Consider the following 14,809-nt stretch of genomic DNA (forward strand, 5'->3'; position numbering starts at 1 on the left):
TTCAAAGCTTTTTCTGCAGCAGGAAAACCTGGTGCGGAAATAGTTTTTTATGCCCTCTGGTTTGCTGGGCTCTGGAAAGGTCTCGTGAGATTTCAGACGGCCTCTCCCAACTGCCCACCTCCCTTCCCAGCTCTCCATTTATTTATTATCCCCCGCCTACTCCCATACAAAGCTGCAAATGCAGAAGTAAATCACGCGTGAGTTGTGGCCCTACTGTAAGTTTGTGATTGTGAGGTTCCCACGAGGAAGCTTTTCATTTTATCCTAACCCCCACCCCTGTTTCTTGTCCTAGTTCCGCAACGCGCTGACCCGAAGGTCACCGAGACAATCGAGAAGCTGGTGGAGGGCATCGTTTCCGGCACTCTGAAAGGGAAAGAGAGAGCTCAGCTGAAGGACAACCCAGAGTACTGGTAAATATCTTCTGGTAGTGTTTTTTTTATGGCTGACCTGATCAAGCATTGCTTCCTGTGGTTAGCCCCACTGGCACTACAGTTATTTCCAGACCCTGGGATCGCTGGAGGACTGGTGGCCCTCCTGGCAAATGGCCTGGTGGGCGCTGGATCACCAGTTCTTCCTCGCCCCCAGAATCCAGGCAACCGAGTGTCCTTTCGTGGTTGCCATCTGTAATAAATGAAAATCTGCCCTTATTCCCCTATGGCAGGGGTCTGCAACCTTTAAGACAAAAAGAGCCACTTGGACCCGTTTCTGAAGGAAAAAAACCTGGGAGCCGCAAACATGCGCGCCGCTGCCCTCCGATCTGATAGCGGGCGGGAAGGTGACGTCAGGACAGTGCGTGACTAACGCACGCACCGCCCCCATGCGACGTCACAGCCAGTACAGTGGCTGCCACAGTGGGGAGTGTCAGGGCGCACAATGCGCCTCCTCCCCTCACTAGTATCCGCCCCGGAGCCGCGGCAAAGGTGTAAAAGAGCCACATGCGGCTCTGAAGCCACGGGTTGCTGACCCCTGCCCTATGGGGAACACAAGAGCCCTTATAGAGTCCTTTGTAGGTTCTCCATCGGTCGGAGAAAAGAACAGAGGCCAACCAGAGAATATTGAGAAGCAAAGCAGCTAGTAAGCCTGATCTTTATTTAACTGTTGCAACAGGGTGCTCCCCTCATACGCAGGAGAAGGAGGAGGACATCTTCTGGTAGTTTTGTGGTTTTTTCCGCTCCCTTGACTCTCAGAGCCTTCCAGGAACAGGGCTTCTCGGGCCAGCCTAACTTACCTTTTTAATACCTGCTCCTTATTTGTATAACTCAAATCGTTTCACAAAGCAGCGCCTACACTTTGGAACTCCCTGCCTATTGATATCAGTCAGGTGCCTTCACTGTATCATTTTCGGTGCCTGCTGAAAACATTCTTGTTCAGAAAATCCTGCCCAGATGTTTAGAAAGTTGATGTGAATTTTAACTGGTTTTGGTCTATTCTTTTTAACTTTTTGTACATTTTAAGTTATTGTTGTAAATTGTTTCTCGTGATAATTCTACTGTTTTGATTAGCTGCTCCTTCCTCCCCCCGGTCAAAACAGGTTTCTGAAGGAAGAGGACAGCCTAGAGCACAAATATTACAAGCTCAAGCTGTCCGAGAGGCATCGGCTGAGGTCTGCAGCCAAGGAAAAGCCCAAGCAGGAGAAGACCCCTGAGCTGCAGGATTTGGCTGTCACGCAGGCCTTGCTGCGCGCCCGCAAGGTCCTCCGCATCAAGAAGCGGCTCTTCTGGAAGAGGAGGCCCAGGATCCTTCAGCGGCGGGTGGCGAGAGCCCAGAGGGTGAAGCGAGCCACCGTGGGGACCCAGACGCTCCTGTCCGCCGAGACAATGCTCAAGCAGCAGGGCCTGCCACAGAGCCCCGAAGCCCACCCAGCAGAGACCGCCTTGGAAAAGGCGGGAGTCTGTGACTCAGCCACCGACCCAGAAGATGTGCCCGGGGAAGGTTTGAGTGCTGGAAGCTCGCTTGGGCTAGTATGCCAGTTCCCTGACGGTAGGTGAATTTCAGGGGGGACAGGGCAGGCAGGATGTGGTATGTTCTAGGGCTGGGCGATATATCAATACTGTATATCACCCAAAACTGGATTGAAATCCATATTGTGGTATCAGTTCCTTTGACCTGGCAATATATTGTGACTCACGATATCTGAGAGATCTGCAAGTATAGGGCGGTATACAAATTTAATTAGTAATAATAATAATAATAATAATAATAATAATAATAGGGATGCGGGTGGCGCTGTGGGTTAAACCACAGAGCCTAGGACTTGCTGATCAGAAGGTTGGCGGTTCGAATCCCCGTGACGGGGTGAGCTCCCGTTGCTCAGCCCCTGCTCCTGCGCACCTAGCAGTTCAAAAGCACGTCAAAGTGCAAGTAGATAAATAGGTACCGCTCCGGCGGGAAGGTAAACAACATTTCTGTGCGCTGCTCTGGTTTGCCAGAAGCGGCTTAGTCCTGCTGGCCACATGACCCAGAAGCTGTACTCCGGCTCCCTCGGCCAATAAAGCGAGATGAGCGCCACAACCCCAGAGTCGTCCGCGACTGGACCTAATGGTCAGGGGTCCCTTTACCTTTACCTAATAATAATAATAATAACAATAATAATAATAGCCTTTAGAAGACTTCCGAAGGCAGCCCTGTATAGGGAAGCTTTTTAATGTGCAATGTTTTCTTATGTTTCTATATAGGAAGCTGCCCAGAGTGGCTGGGGCAACCCAGTCATATGGGCGGAATACAAATAATAAACTTATTGTTATTTATTATGAGGACTTGGCGATATATCATCCAAAACCAGTTTGAAGTCCATATCACGATATCGGTTTCATAATTTTTGACCTGGCAACATACCACAAATTGTGGTTTGTGTGTGCTTGTGTGCTCTATGCAAAAATCACAATTCGGGGGAAAACACTGAAGCCAGTCAGTGTGTCTCTCAGTTCCTGCAGCCCTTGTTAACTCTGCTGGCTCAGCGCTCCCCTACAAGGAATCACAAGAGCAGGAAAAACCACGAAGCCAGCCAGTGCCTCTACTGTACGGAGCTGCACCCTTTTTCAGACTTCATGATTCATCACTATATCATGATGTTTAGCTGGTGATATATTGTGATGTTGAAAACCAGATATCACCCAGTCTTAGCCTGGTCTCGCTTTGCATTGCCTGCCAGTGCCTCTGCAGGGTCCTGGACAGAGAAGTTCTTTCCCCTCCTTTTTAGCTGGAGGTGGGACCTGTGACCCTTGAGCTGCTGAGCTGGCTTCCCCTGAGTCAATCCTTTGGCCCACTGAACAGCTGCCTTGAGCCCCTCTGCTCCTTCAGTGGGAGTGGGCATTTTGTGCCCAGGGGCTTTTAATCCAAAGGAGGTGCTCCTTTGCTGAGCTGGCCTTTGCTCCCATAATTCTCTCTGGGATCTTCCCTGTGGGTAGCTTATGGGGACACTTAGGAGGCTGATCTCTCTGGCAGGCTCTTCTTAACATTATCACACAGGATTATAGGAAGCTGTCTTATCACGAGTCAGACCATGTTGCAGAAAAGACCTGTTCTCATATTGCCACTGTCTGGACCTCTCAGAGGACGAGGGCAGGGTCTGTGTCGGTTCATATGGGGAGAGGCAGTCCTTGAGCCATTTAAGGTTTAGAGGTCAAAAAACAGCACAGAAACTCATTGGCAGGCCAGGATCGATGCAGTATGCTCAAACCACCTTGCGCTGGTGAGCAGCCTGGCTGTAAAATTCTGCACCAGCTGACATTTCTGAACTGTCTAGAGTCAGCCCCACATATAATGTGCTGCAGTAATCTAACCTGGAGGTTACTAGAGCAGTGTTTCCCAACCGGTGTTCCGCGGCACACTAGTGTGCCGCGAGACGTTGCCTGGTGTGCCGTGGGAGGGAGGCGGGCCAGTCGGATCTCCCCCCGAGAGCGCAAGGCTTGCGGGCGGCAGCTGGCAGCGCGGAGCACGGGGCGCCCTTCGGAGGACGCCCCGTGCTCCGCGCTGGTGTCGGCAAGCCTTGCGCACCCGGGGGATCTCCCCCCAGGAGCGCAAGGCTTGCGGGCGGCAGCTGGCAGCGCGGAGCATGGGGCGCCCTTCGGAGGACGCCCAGTGCTCCGCGCTGGTGTCGGCAAGCCTTGCGCACCCGGGGGATCTCCCCCCGGGAGCGCAAGGCTTGCGGGCGGCAGCTGGCAGCGCGGAGCACGGGGCGCCCTTCGGAGGACGCCCCGTGCTCCGCGCTGGTGTCGGCAAGCCTTGCGCACCCGGGGGATCTCCCCCCAGGAGCGCAAGGCTTGCGGGCGGCAGCTGGCAGCGCGGAGCATGGGGCGCCCTTCGGAGGACGCCCAGTGCTCCGCGCTGGTGTCGGCAAGCCATGCGCACCCGGGGGATCTCCCCCCGGGAGCGCAAGGCTTGCGGGCGGCAGCTGGCAGCGCGGAGCACGGGGCGCCCTTCGGAGGACGCCCCGTGCTCCGCGCTGGTGTCGGCAAGCCTTGCGCACCCGGGGGATCTCCCCCCGAGAGCGCAAGGCTTGCGGGCAGAAGCTGGCAGTACGGAGCACGGGGCGCCCTTCGGAGGACGCCTCCTGCTCCACGCTGGTGTCGGCAAGCCTTGCGCACCCGGGGGATCTCCCCCCGAGAGCGCAAGGCTTGCGGGCGGAAGCCGGCAGCACGGAGCACGGGGCGCCCTTCGGAGGCCGCCCCGTGCTCCGCGCTTGTGTTGGCCAGCCTTGCACACCCGGGGGATCTCCCCCCGGGAGCGCAAGGCTTGCGGGCGGCAGCTGGCAGCGCGGAGCACGGGGCGCCCTTCGGAGGACGCCCCGTGCTCCGCGCTCTCGTGTTGGCAAGCCTTGCGCACCCGGGGGGCACGTGGGGCGCCCTGAAACAGGGTTCCCCATGCTGCGGACTGTAGCCTGCCGCCCGACGCCGGGGCGCCCTGAAGCAGAGCGCCCCTCGCGCCAGGCAGACATGGGCCAGCCCCACAAGCTCGGGGGACAGCGGGGAGGTGCAGCACCGCCATCCCACTGTTCCCCGACCTGGTTTTGGGAGGGGGAAATAAAGGAAATTTTTTTCCCTTTATTTCCCCCCCCCCCCCAAAAAAGTAGGTGCGTCCTATGGGACGGAGCGTCCTATGGGACGAAAAATACGGTACTTACTATTTCATAATAAAGTAATTATAAAATACTTTCTTTGTGTTTATTTGAGGCCTATTAAAGAGAGTTACTTTATATATAGTCAATATAGGCACAGAGTTAATTTTTTAAACATTTTCTAATGGTGGTGTGCCTCAAGATTTTTTTCAAGGTTGGGAAACACTGTACTAGAGCATAGATGAACTTAAGGGCCTAGCCGGGCCACCACCTGAACCCCTGAGGCCACCTGAGCCTAGTTAGCAGAGCACATGCCAATTTTGTATTATTTTCTGCAGCCGAGATACATTCCAGACACCATGATATATCTACATATTGCGGTCTTTAGCTGCTGATATATCACAGTGTTGAAAACCAGATATCATCCAGCTCTAGTCTCCAGTTGTTTTTGGACTACAACTCCCATCATCCCTATTTAGCATCCTGGATCCCTGTGTTTTGTGGCTGTATCCCACCAGTGTTCCAGCAATATAAGCCCTGTTTAAAATGGAGCGGGAATAATTTTGTTATCTTCCCCCACCCCACCCCCTGCTTTCCAGTGGATCCCAAAACGATGGTGACAGCAGAGAGGCTGGCCAAGTTTGTGGCAGAGGTGGGACCTGAGATTGAGCAGTTCAGCATCGACAACAGCACAGATAACCCGGATCTGTGGTGAGCTACCCTCTCCCTCCCCGGGAAAATCATGTGGCACGCTCCTGGAGCACCCCAAGCCTCATTGCATGAGCCAGGCATTGCAGTAACAACACTCAACATCTGTAAAGTGGTGGCATGTTACTATTACTATATTTATTATCAGAGTAATATAACATTAAAAACTTCCCTAAACAGAGCTGCCTTCAGATGTCTTCTAAAAGTCAGATAGTTGTTCATTTCCTTGACATCTGATGGGAGGGTGTTCCACAAGGCAGGCACCGCCATCAAGAAGGCCCTCTGCCTGATTCGCTGTAACCTCACTTCTCGCAGGGAGGGAACCAGCAGAAGACCCTCGGAGCTGGACCTCAGTGGCTGGCCTGAATGATGGGGAGGTGCTGCTTCGGGTATACAGGGCCGAGGCTGTTTAGGGCTTTAAAGATCAGCACCAGGCCCTTGAATTGTGCTTGGAAACGTACTGGGAGCCAGTGTAGATCCTTTAGAACCGGAGTTATATGGTCCCAGTCACCAGTCTAGCTGCCACATTCTGGGTTAGTTGTTGTTTCCAAGTCACCTTCAAAGGCAGCACCATGTAGAGCGCATGGCAGTAGTCCAAGTGGGAGATAACCAGAGCATGGACCACTTTGGCGAGACAGGGTGCAGGCAGGGAGGGTCTCAGCCTGCGTACCAGATGGAGCTGGTAGACAGCTGCCCTGGACACAGAATTGACTTGCACCTCCATGGACAGACCCTCAGGCTGCACACCTGGTCTTTTAGGGGCACAGTAACCCATTCTAGTCTCAGTTAGTGCAGCAGATGGGTTATAGTTTTGTTGCAAACTGCTGTGATATATTTCTTTGATACAGTGGTAGCTAAATGTTTTTAGAAATAAATCAGTGAACAAGCCTAGCTGTGAAGCTCAGAGCTGCAGCTTGTCCCCAGATACTTGTATGGGCCACCTCAGGGTCCTCATAAGGGAAGCGACGCAGAAATGTCTCACAGCAACAGTGCCGTGAAATCCTCCTGTGCTCTCTCTCAGGTTCCTGCATGACCATGAGAGCTCAGCCTTCAAGTTTTACCGGATGAAAGTCTGTGAGCTGTGCCCTTCCATGAACTTCAGCGCCATTCCAGGGCCTGCCAGTGAGAGCCCCGCACCCTCGGAGGGTGACTGGGAGAACAATGAGGAGGAGGAGGAAGAAGAAGAGGAGGAGGAGGAAGCTCCCCAGTCTGGAATGGAAGAGGAGGAAGCTCAAGCAGGGTCTGCCAGTGTGGGAGCCTCGAGTACAGCTGGAGAAGGGCAGCCTGAGGGCCCCACCTCAGAAGCATCTGCCCAGGGTCCTCTGCGGGGCAGGGCCTTTGGGCGCAAGAGGGCCAGCAGCAGGTCCTTGAAGGTGGGCCTGATCCCAGCCTCCAAGAGGGTCTGCCTCATCGATGAACCGAAAGGTGAGTGCGGCAGCTGGGTGGGTTAAGCCAGGCAGGTAATTCTTCGTCAAATTTTGTTTGTGTCTGGATTGACCTTTGACCTCTGGATTTGCTTTTTTTGCATTGCAGTCCACGACCCCGTCCGGATTGCGTATGACCGACCCAGCGGCTATCAGTCCCACAAAAATAAGGTGAGAAGGGGGCAAAATAATAAATAAGTGCATTTATTCTTTAAGAGATTTAATGCACTGTGCTTTCCCAGTGCAGCTTTCAAAGCCAGCTTCAAACCACCATAAAATGTAAGTGTCAGCTTCTGTTCACCAGTTAGGTGCTGGCAATAACCTCAGCCCAGCGGTTCCCAAACTTTCTCAGGCCCCCTTGGTTCCTTGAACTGATCCCCAATGTCCCCAACCCTATAAAAAGCATTGTTCAGAGGAGTGGTTCGCACAGATTTCTGAAGAAGACAATAATATTTTTAAAAGATCAGTTAATTGCCCATTTATTCAAAGTGCATTTCTTTATTTCTCTTCATAAAATTTACCCACAGCTTGACTACAGAAGCAACCTCAAAGCGTTGTGTGTTTTTTTAGGGTAAGTTTTTAATTAAAAAAAAAAAGCCGATGAAAAAGCAAAGTTATCACTAAAAAAATATTGCACCATAATTTAAAACACACAAAAAGTTAAAACAATAGATCAGGGCTTCCCAAACTTGGGTTCCCAACTGTTTTTGGACTACAGTTCCCATCATCTCTGACCATGGGTCCTGCTAGCTAGGGATGATGGGAGTTGTAGTCCAACAACAGCTGGAGACCCAAGTTTGGGAAACACTGCAATAGACTGAAACAAATTATTATATTATTAATATAATATTGTATAATGTTTTTAGATTATACAAATAATACTTCTTCTTCTTCTTCTTCTTCTTCTTCTTCTTCTTCTTCTTCTTCTTCTTCTTATTATTATTATTATTATTATTATTATTATTATTATTATTAGCAACAATAATCCTGCTACGGCATTCTGTTGCCTTAATGCAATAGCCAAGCCAGGTGTTTATGATAACGATGCTGATGATCAGTTTTGTTCTCAGTGGCAGAAATCCAAGGATTTGGAGTTTTCCCACAAGCGGCTGAACCAGAAGAACATTGGCTTCCAGATGCTGCAGAAAATGGGCTGGAAGGAAGGCCTTGGGCTTGGTGCCCATGGGATGGGCATCAAGGACCCCGTCAAAGTGTATGTAGCACGTGAGCGAGTGGCACACTCCCTTTTTATAAAACAAACAAACAGGTTTTGGAATGGATTGATATCTCACCACAGTTATTCCCTGTTGCAGAGGTTGCCAACTCAGTGCCAGCGGGCACCATTCTGCCCACAAAGGCTTCCAGTGGTGCCCCTGGGCAGGCGCCCCCAGCTCTGAGCTGTCGTTTAGAAACAGAAAACAAAAAAACCCAAAGACTTTAGCCCTCCCAGAAAGAAACTTGCAAGTACCTTCTAAGTGATTTATGGGAAGTGAGTTCTGGTGTGGCTAGGTAAAGGTAAAGGTACCCCTGCCCGTACGGGCCAGTCTTGCTAGACTCTAGGGTTGTGCACCCATCTCACTTAAGAGGCCGGGGGCCAGCGCTGTCCGGAGACACTTCCGGGTCACGTGGCCAGCGTGACGAAGCTGTTCTGGCAAGCCAGCACCAGCGCAGCACACGGAAACACCGTTTACCTTCCCGCTATAAAGTGGTACCTATTTATCTATTTGCACTTAAGAGTGCTTTCGAACTGCTAGGTGGGCAGGAGCTGGGACCGAAAGACGGGAGCTCACCCCGCCGCGGGGATTCGAAACGCCGACCATGCGATCGGCAAGTCCTAGGCACTGAAGTTTTACCCACAGCGCCACCCGCGTCCCTTTCTTGTGTGGCTACCTTGCTTATTTTTCGTGGTGCTGAGGAATGCTCCCCATTTCTGTTAGGCACTGACAGCATCACGGTGTGTGTCAAAGAGATACTCTGTGATCTTCACAGTATGTACCAGCAGAACACAGGTGACGTGCCACAGAAAGCATGAGGCTGGCCCTCCGACTTTTCTTTTGGGTTGGAATCATCTACCTTTGTGCCTTCAATATTTCATCTTTAAGAAACTCTCCTCCAAGGGTTTGTCTCCTGCAGTGGATGATGATCTTCTCTAGGGGCCGACACTCACCCTGCATCACTGTTCCAGGACAGTAGTCTGCTCTCTTTAGCTAGAAATTCCTAATCTGGCCCAATAGCTTGATGTGTGGATAGGTGAGACTCAAGTTCTGTCTTCTCTTCCATCAAGGCAACCAGCTTTCACTTGCTGCTGTTGTAGTTTTGCACATTCTCAGGCAGAAAGACAAACATGGCACAGTGTTGGAGGTTATTGCAGCAGCTTCTTGGCCGTCCTGCATATACCATAAGACAGCGCTCTGGTCCTTTCATGCCAATGCCCCCAAGTCCTTGTCACAAGCTCCCAGAGGCTGCAGTCAGCTCAACTGACTTGGCTCTGTATACCTGAAGGAGCGTCTCCACCTCCATTGTCTAGCTTGGACACTCGGCTCTAAGGGCCTTGTGGCAGTTCCCTCATTGTGAGAAATGGAGTTACAGGGAACCAGGCAGAGGACCTACTTGGCAGTGGCATCCGCCCTGAGGAACACCCTCCCATCAGATGTCGGAGAGAAAAATTGGTACTTTTAGAAGACATCTGAAGCCAGCATTGTTCAGGGAAGTTTTAAATGGTTGATGTTTTATTGTGTTTTTAATATTTTGTTGAGACTCTGGAGCGGCTGGGGGAACCCAGTCAGGTGAGTGGCATATAAATAATAAAATAATAATTATAAACAGAACTGCTGCTGGCTGCAATAGGGAAGGAGGGAGCTCCAAAGTGTAGGAGCTGCCACACGGAACGGCCGAGTTCTTACAAATGCTTAAGAGGCAACATGGTCCTTCCTCATGGGGAGAGTTGACCGCATGGCCTCTGTGAGAGGCAAAGATGAGCCCAGCCTCTGAGAACAACCCACCCCTGTCTTAGACACGTTGCCAGGCTTCGTGCTTTTGGCAGGGGAGCATCCTACACGTCTCACCCATAAGATCCCAACCACCCCTTGTTTAAAGTGGGTCTTGGCTGGCTTGTCCAGCGTCTTCTGCCATTCAAAGCAGACAGCGCCTACTGTGCTGGACCAGCGATTTGAGATGGCATCTACGTTTCCTGTGTTCGACAGGAGCATCTGTGGTGAGAGCAGCTGTTTTGCAAGTGCTGGGAAGCTGTGTTCACCCTCTGCCAGAGCAGGGGTGGGGAGGACGCCCCCTGCCCAAGGCCGCCTTCATGCAGCTTAAGCTTACAACCTGGATGGCTTTAAAAGAGGATGAGACAAATGGCTGCTAGCCGGGATGGCTCTGCTCCGCCTGTACACTCCGAGGCAGCAGTGCTTCTGAATGCCAGTTGCTGGAAACCACAGGAGGGGAGAGCGGCTCTTGTGTTCGAATCCTGCTTGTGGATTTCCCATTGGGGGCATCTGGTTGGGCGAACAGGATGCTGAACCCTTTGGCTTGATCCACCCGCTTCTGATGTTCTTACCTATCCCAACATGCCTTTCTATTTCCTTTCTTTTTGCAAGGGGAGTACAACTGTGTAAATCATAGAATCCTAGAGTTGGAAGAGACCACAAGGGCCATCGAGTCCAACCCCCTGGCAAGCAGGAAACCATCAGAGCACTCCTGGCATATGGTTGTCAAGCCATATGTCAAATGTTAAGGGTGCAGCTTTGTTTGCCTGTTTCCTAGCACTGTCCAAAAGTGACTCCTATGCTTTTGGGGTTGGCATGAGCCAAAGGAACTGGGCGTGGGGAAGGACTGACCTGGAGCTTGGTCACCTCTTTGGAAACACAGCGGCCAAGACATCGCCCGTTGGCCCTGCGCTTTGGTCAAGGAAGCCGGTGGCTGGGCATGTGTGTCTCACTTTCTCTTTGCTTTGCCTCCCTTTTAGGGGCTCCACCTCAGCGGGGGAGGGCTTGGGTGTGGCGGGGGACGAGAACAAGGAGGACACCTTTGCCACCTTCCGCCAGAGGATGATCCAGATGTACTATCTGAAAAGAGCCTGTAATAAATAGGTAGGTTGTCTGCAGCAAGTCAGCTTTGTCCCCCACCCCCTTTTGAATTAATTGCAAGATTAAAATAACTGTTTCTCTCTTCTTCTGTTTTCAAGATTTTTCTTCTTCTTCTTTGACCAGGGAGATATTTTCTGTGTGTGCACAAAGCTTATCTGGATTTGTTCTTAACCGTTTTTTCATGTTTGTTTCCATTATGAATGACCAGAATGAGCTTTGAACCAAAGAAGTGAAGATCATTGTGCTGGAGAGAGGTCTGGAGAGAGGACAGGCCATCTTCTGAGAACCCCCCACCCCTTTTAAATTTGGAGCAATTAGAAGAGCAAATTGCTCTTAAGAATCCATAATCTCCTAAACAAATCAAAACAAACATTGCCATTCTTTGGACGCAGGAACGGCTGGGTCTACTTTCTGATCAAATCTCTTAACAAGAACCTAGGATGTCAGGCTCCCCCCCCCCCCACTTACGCAAGGCTGACTTGCGTACAACCACGTGTGCATGCAGTGCCGGGAAATAATAAATCAATTGGCTGCTTCTACCTGCGGCTCAGATCCCCACTCCGAGTGCTGTGGGGCACATGTCCACACACACCAGCCTGGTCCTGGCTGCAGCGACAATCTCAAGGTGTGAGTGGGCAGAGGGAGGGGACATGGGCACATGGGATCAGCTCCTGGGCACTTCACTGCTGGGTCTGAAAGCACCTCCCAAGGGCACCCTAGAGGATGGGCAACCCAGTGCCCCACTAGCCGTGCGGCCCTAAGCCAGGAAGTGAGGGACAAAGCCATCTCTCAATAAGGCAGGGTCAGTGCTCAGAGGAGAAAAGGAGTGGCGGGGGAAGAGTGTGAGTAGCTGAGCTGATCGGGGGGCTGTGGGTCAAAGCGGTAAGGGGAGGGGAGGAGGAAATCAAAGGAAGGGAACCACTGTGGCCTGGAAGTCTCTCAGGACTGCTGCCCGGGAGGGATGGGACGGAAGGCTCAGGGCAGCAGCCCCGTCAATGCATGTGAGTCTGTCTCTTCCCCATGCGCCCTCACTATTAAAGCAGCATGCCCCCCACTTTATGCAATTTCACTTCTGCATGTGGGGCCCCCGGAACATAACCCCTGCGTAGGTGGGGGTGTGTGCCTGTATCCATTCCAGACAGGACAAAAAAATGGACTGTCCTCTATGTGGACAATATGATCATCCTGCCTTTCACAAGATTCAGAAATTCCACCTTTACACAATTTGATGTCTTTTTCTTTTCAACTGCTTTGGGTCTGCACGACAAGCTGCAGTTATTGAATAACCATTACTTGTCCGATTTATTGAACCATCACTTTGTTTGCTTTAAATAAAATACAGACAGTATGTAGAAACCGATACCATGTAGGGCAGATACGAATCTCGCTTTTGTTTCCGAGGTCTGTGTTATCAGCGATCAGTGCCACTGCCAGGCACGCAGGATTTCGCTTGGCCTGCATTTCCGTCTTCTTTAGCAGTCTTGGTTACCTTTTCCTTCTGCAAAGGAACCTTAGTGCTGTTTTCTTGCAGGAAGATCTCTGAAGAGCTTTTTTTTTTTTGCGGGGGGTACAAGGTTGTCTGAAATTTGGGTTCGCTCCATTGCTGAATAGGACCCCTCTAGAATGTGCAAGAACTCTACTTACGAACCGACCATCTCGACAGCATCCCGATTTGAAGTTGACAGTGTTTTCTGAATGACGAGTGTCCACACACACTCTTCAATCCATTTTCCCTCTGGAGTTCTCCAGTAACGATTTGCCACCCAGCCTCTCCCGGCTTTTCTGCAAAAGGCTACTTCATCTTGGTGACCGGACACAAACCAGTTGTTAACTCTGAACCATTCTGTCCGCTGTGGACCTTGGTTTCTCACAGCCACCCATTTGTGGTGGGGGTCTTGTGATGTGCAGGATCATTCGCACCTCCTTCCCCCTTCATAGCCAAAGTGGAATTTTCAGTGGGAAACCACACTCCACTCTGGTTTGCGGCATTCCTTCCTGCTCAGAACAAGCTTTTCTGCCCCAGGAAACTCCGAATCAAAGAGTGTGGTGTTGAAGTCAGCCTGAGCTCCATGCCGCCATCAGGGGCATGCAGTGGGGAACTTCTTCCTCTGCCTTTCTGAGACATGCAAGAGTCGTTCATGGGAATGGGTGGGGCTCCCGCCGTTGTTTGAGCCAAGAAGTTTGCTGCTGATAGCAAGATGTTGAAGAACCCCACGAGACCCCCTTCCTTCGGCCTGCAGGATCCAGTTCTGTCAAGCTGAAGCTGCCACAGGGGTCTGGCCACCCTCCTGTTAAAACCACTCTCTTACTTAATTTCTAGGGGTGTTTTGGTTTCTCTTTCCTAATTGAGCATTGCATACTTTATTTTATTTTTAAAATGGCTCTCTGCCCAACCTGGCCTTTTGGCCCCCTGTGAGTCAGATTGCTGATTGCTGTTGCTGTTTGAATAGCCCCTTTCCTTTGATGTGAAGCTTCTGTGTTCAGCCACAGTTTTGTTTTCACCCCACCTCATGTTTACAGCCAACTCTCGTGTCTTCTTTCGAGTTGCTAGAACCTTTTCTCCTCCTGACTTCAGGAGCTTGCAGATAGTGAGATGACTGCATAACCCAGACGTTTTCTCTTGCATTTTGTGGGAGGGCTGCGCTCCTCTCTTCCAGCTGATTCTGTTGCCTTTGTGGCTTGAGCCCAGTTCTTGGGGTGTCAACTTATGAATGTTCATATCCAGGCTGGGGAAATAAATGGCTGTGTGTTTAAACCCAATTTTGTTGGGGTGGTCCTCCTGATTCTGGACTCTCTCCACAGCTGCAGGAGTACATAACAAACTTTGATTTTTTAAAATTTTATTTAAGGATGGAGCACTGTTTTTCTTGGGATGGGGCCAAAGAGGACTTTTACTCTTTTCCAACCCTTCAAGATAATCATGATTACAGCCAGTCTTCCTTTATGCTAAGATTTGTTTTAGGGCAGCATTGAACTGAGCAACACTGGTGTTATTTAAATTCCCGTTGTTGCTTTCGCCTAAGGATCTTTTGGGGTTATTTTAAAACCAAGATCCACTCCTTTCCTGTGTGTGATATCTTCTAACAATCTGCTTTTCACTGGGCAACTTCTGGGGAACATCTTTAATGGGTCTGCAAAATATTTTCAAATGCAGAGCAAAAATGGCCACTTGGTAGCCAATTTGGTTCACTAGTTTTTTTTTCTTATTCTAGTTTTCCAGGCTCTCTCACGAAGACCACAAGCATCCATGAACACTTTCCTGCTGCAGTTGCTAGGGCATGTGTATTCTTTATCCTGCGTCTCTCCCCCAACCCTCCGTTTGGGGATGGTGGTGTTTTTTCAGTGGCTCTTGATCACGATTCCCCCCCCCCTTCCTATGCCATCTGAACAGTATTGACCCGTAGTGGAAAGAGAAGTTTGTTAGCTGATTCATCGTTTCTTTTTTAAATGTTTAACGGCATGTAATCCTTTTGCTTTATTTTATTTTTTTAACAAAAAGCCTTCAATAAACATGAACCTGATTATTAGCCTCA

At 50.7% G+C, this 14,809-nt stretch overlaps 1 protein-coding gene across 1 annotated transcript in view; it reads left to right on the plus strand.

Moving 5' to 3' along the window:
• Positions 1–14,809, plus strand: part of LOC309361083 (uncharacterized protein) — a 40,130-nt gene extending 25,321 nt beyond the window's left edge. Inside the window, exons 13-19 of the mRNA XM_081896032.1 lie at positions 293–410; positions 1,532–1,980; positions 5,656–5,767; positions 6,786–7,189; positions 7,298–7,359; positions 8,259–8,401; positions 11,156–14,809. Of these exons, the coding sequence (XP_081752158.1) occupies positions 293–410; positions 1,532–1,980; positions 5,656–5,767; positions 6,786–7,189; positions 7,298–7,359; positions 8,259–8,401; positions 11,156–11,279 (1,412 nt within the window). The 3' untranslated portion in view covers positions 11,280–14,809. The remainder of the gene's footprint in view (positions 1–292; positions 411–1,531; positions 1,981–5,655; positions 5,768–6,785; positions 7,190–7,297; positions 7,360–8,258; positions 8,402–11,155) is intronic.

This window comes from Podarcis melisellensis, assembly GCF_964234715.1.
Source record: "Podarcis melisellensis genome assembly, chromosome: 18".
Lineage (NCBI taxonomy): Eukaryota > Metazoa > Chordata > Lepidosauria > Squamata > Lacertidae > Podarcis > Podarcis melisellensis.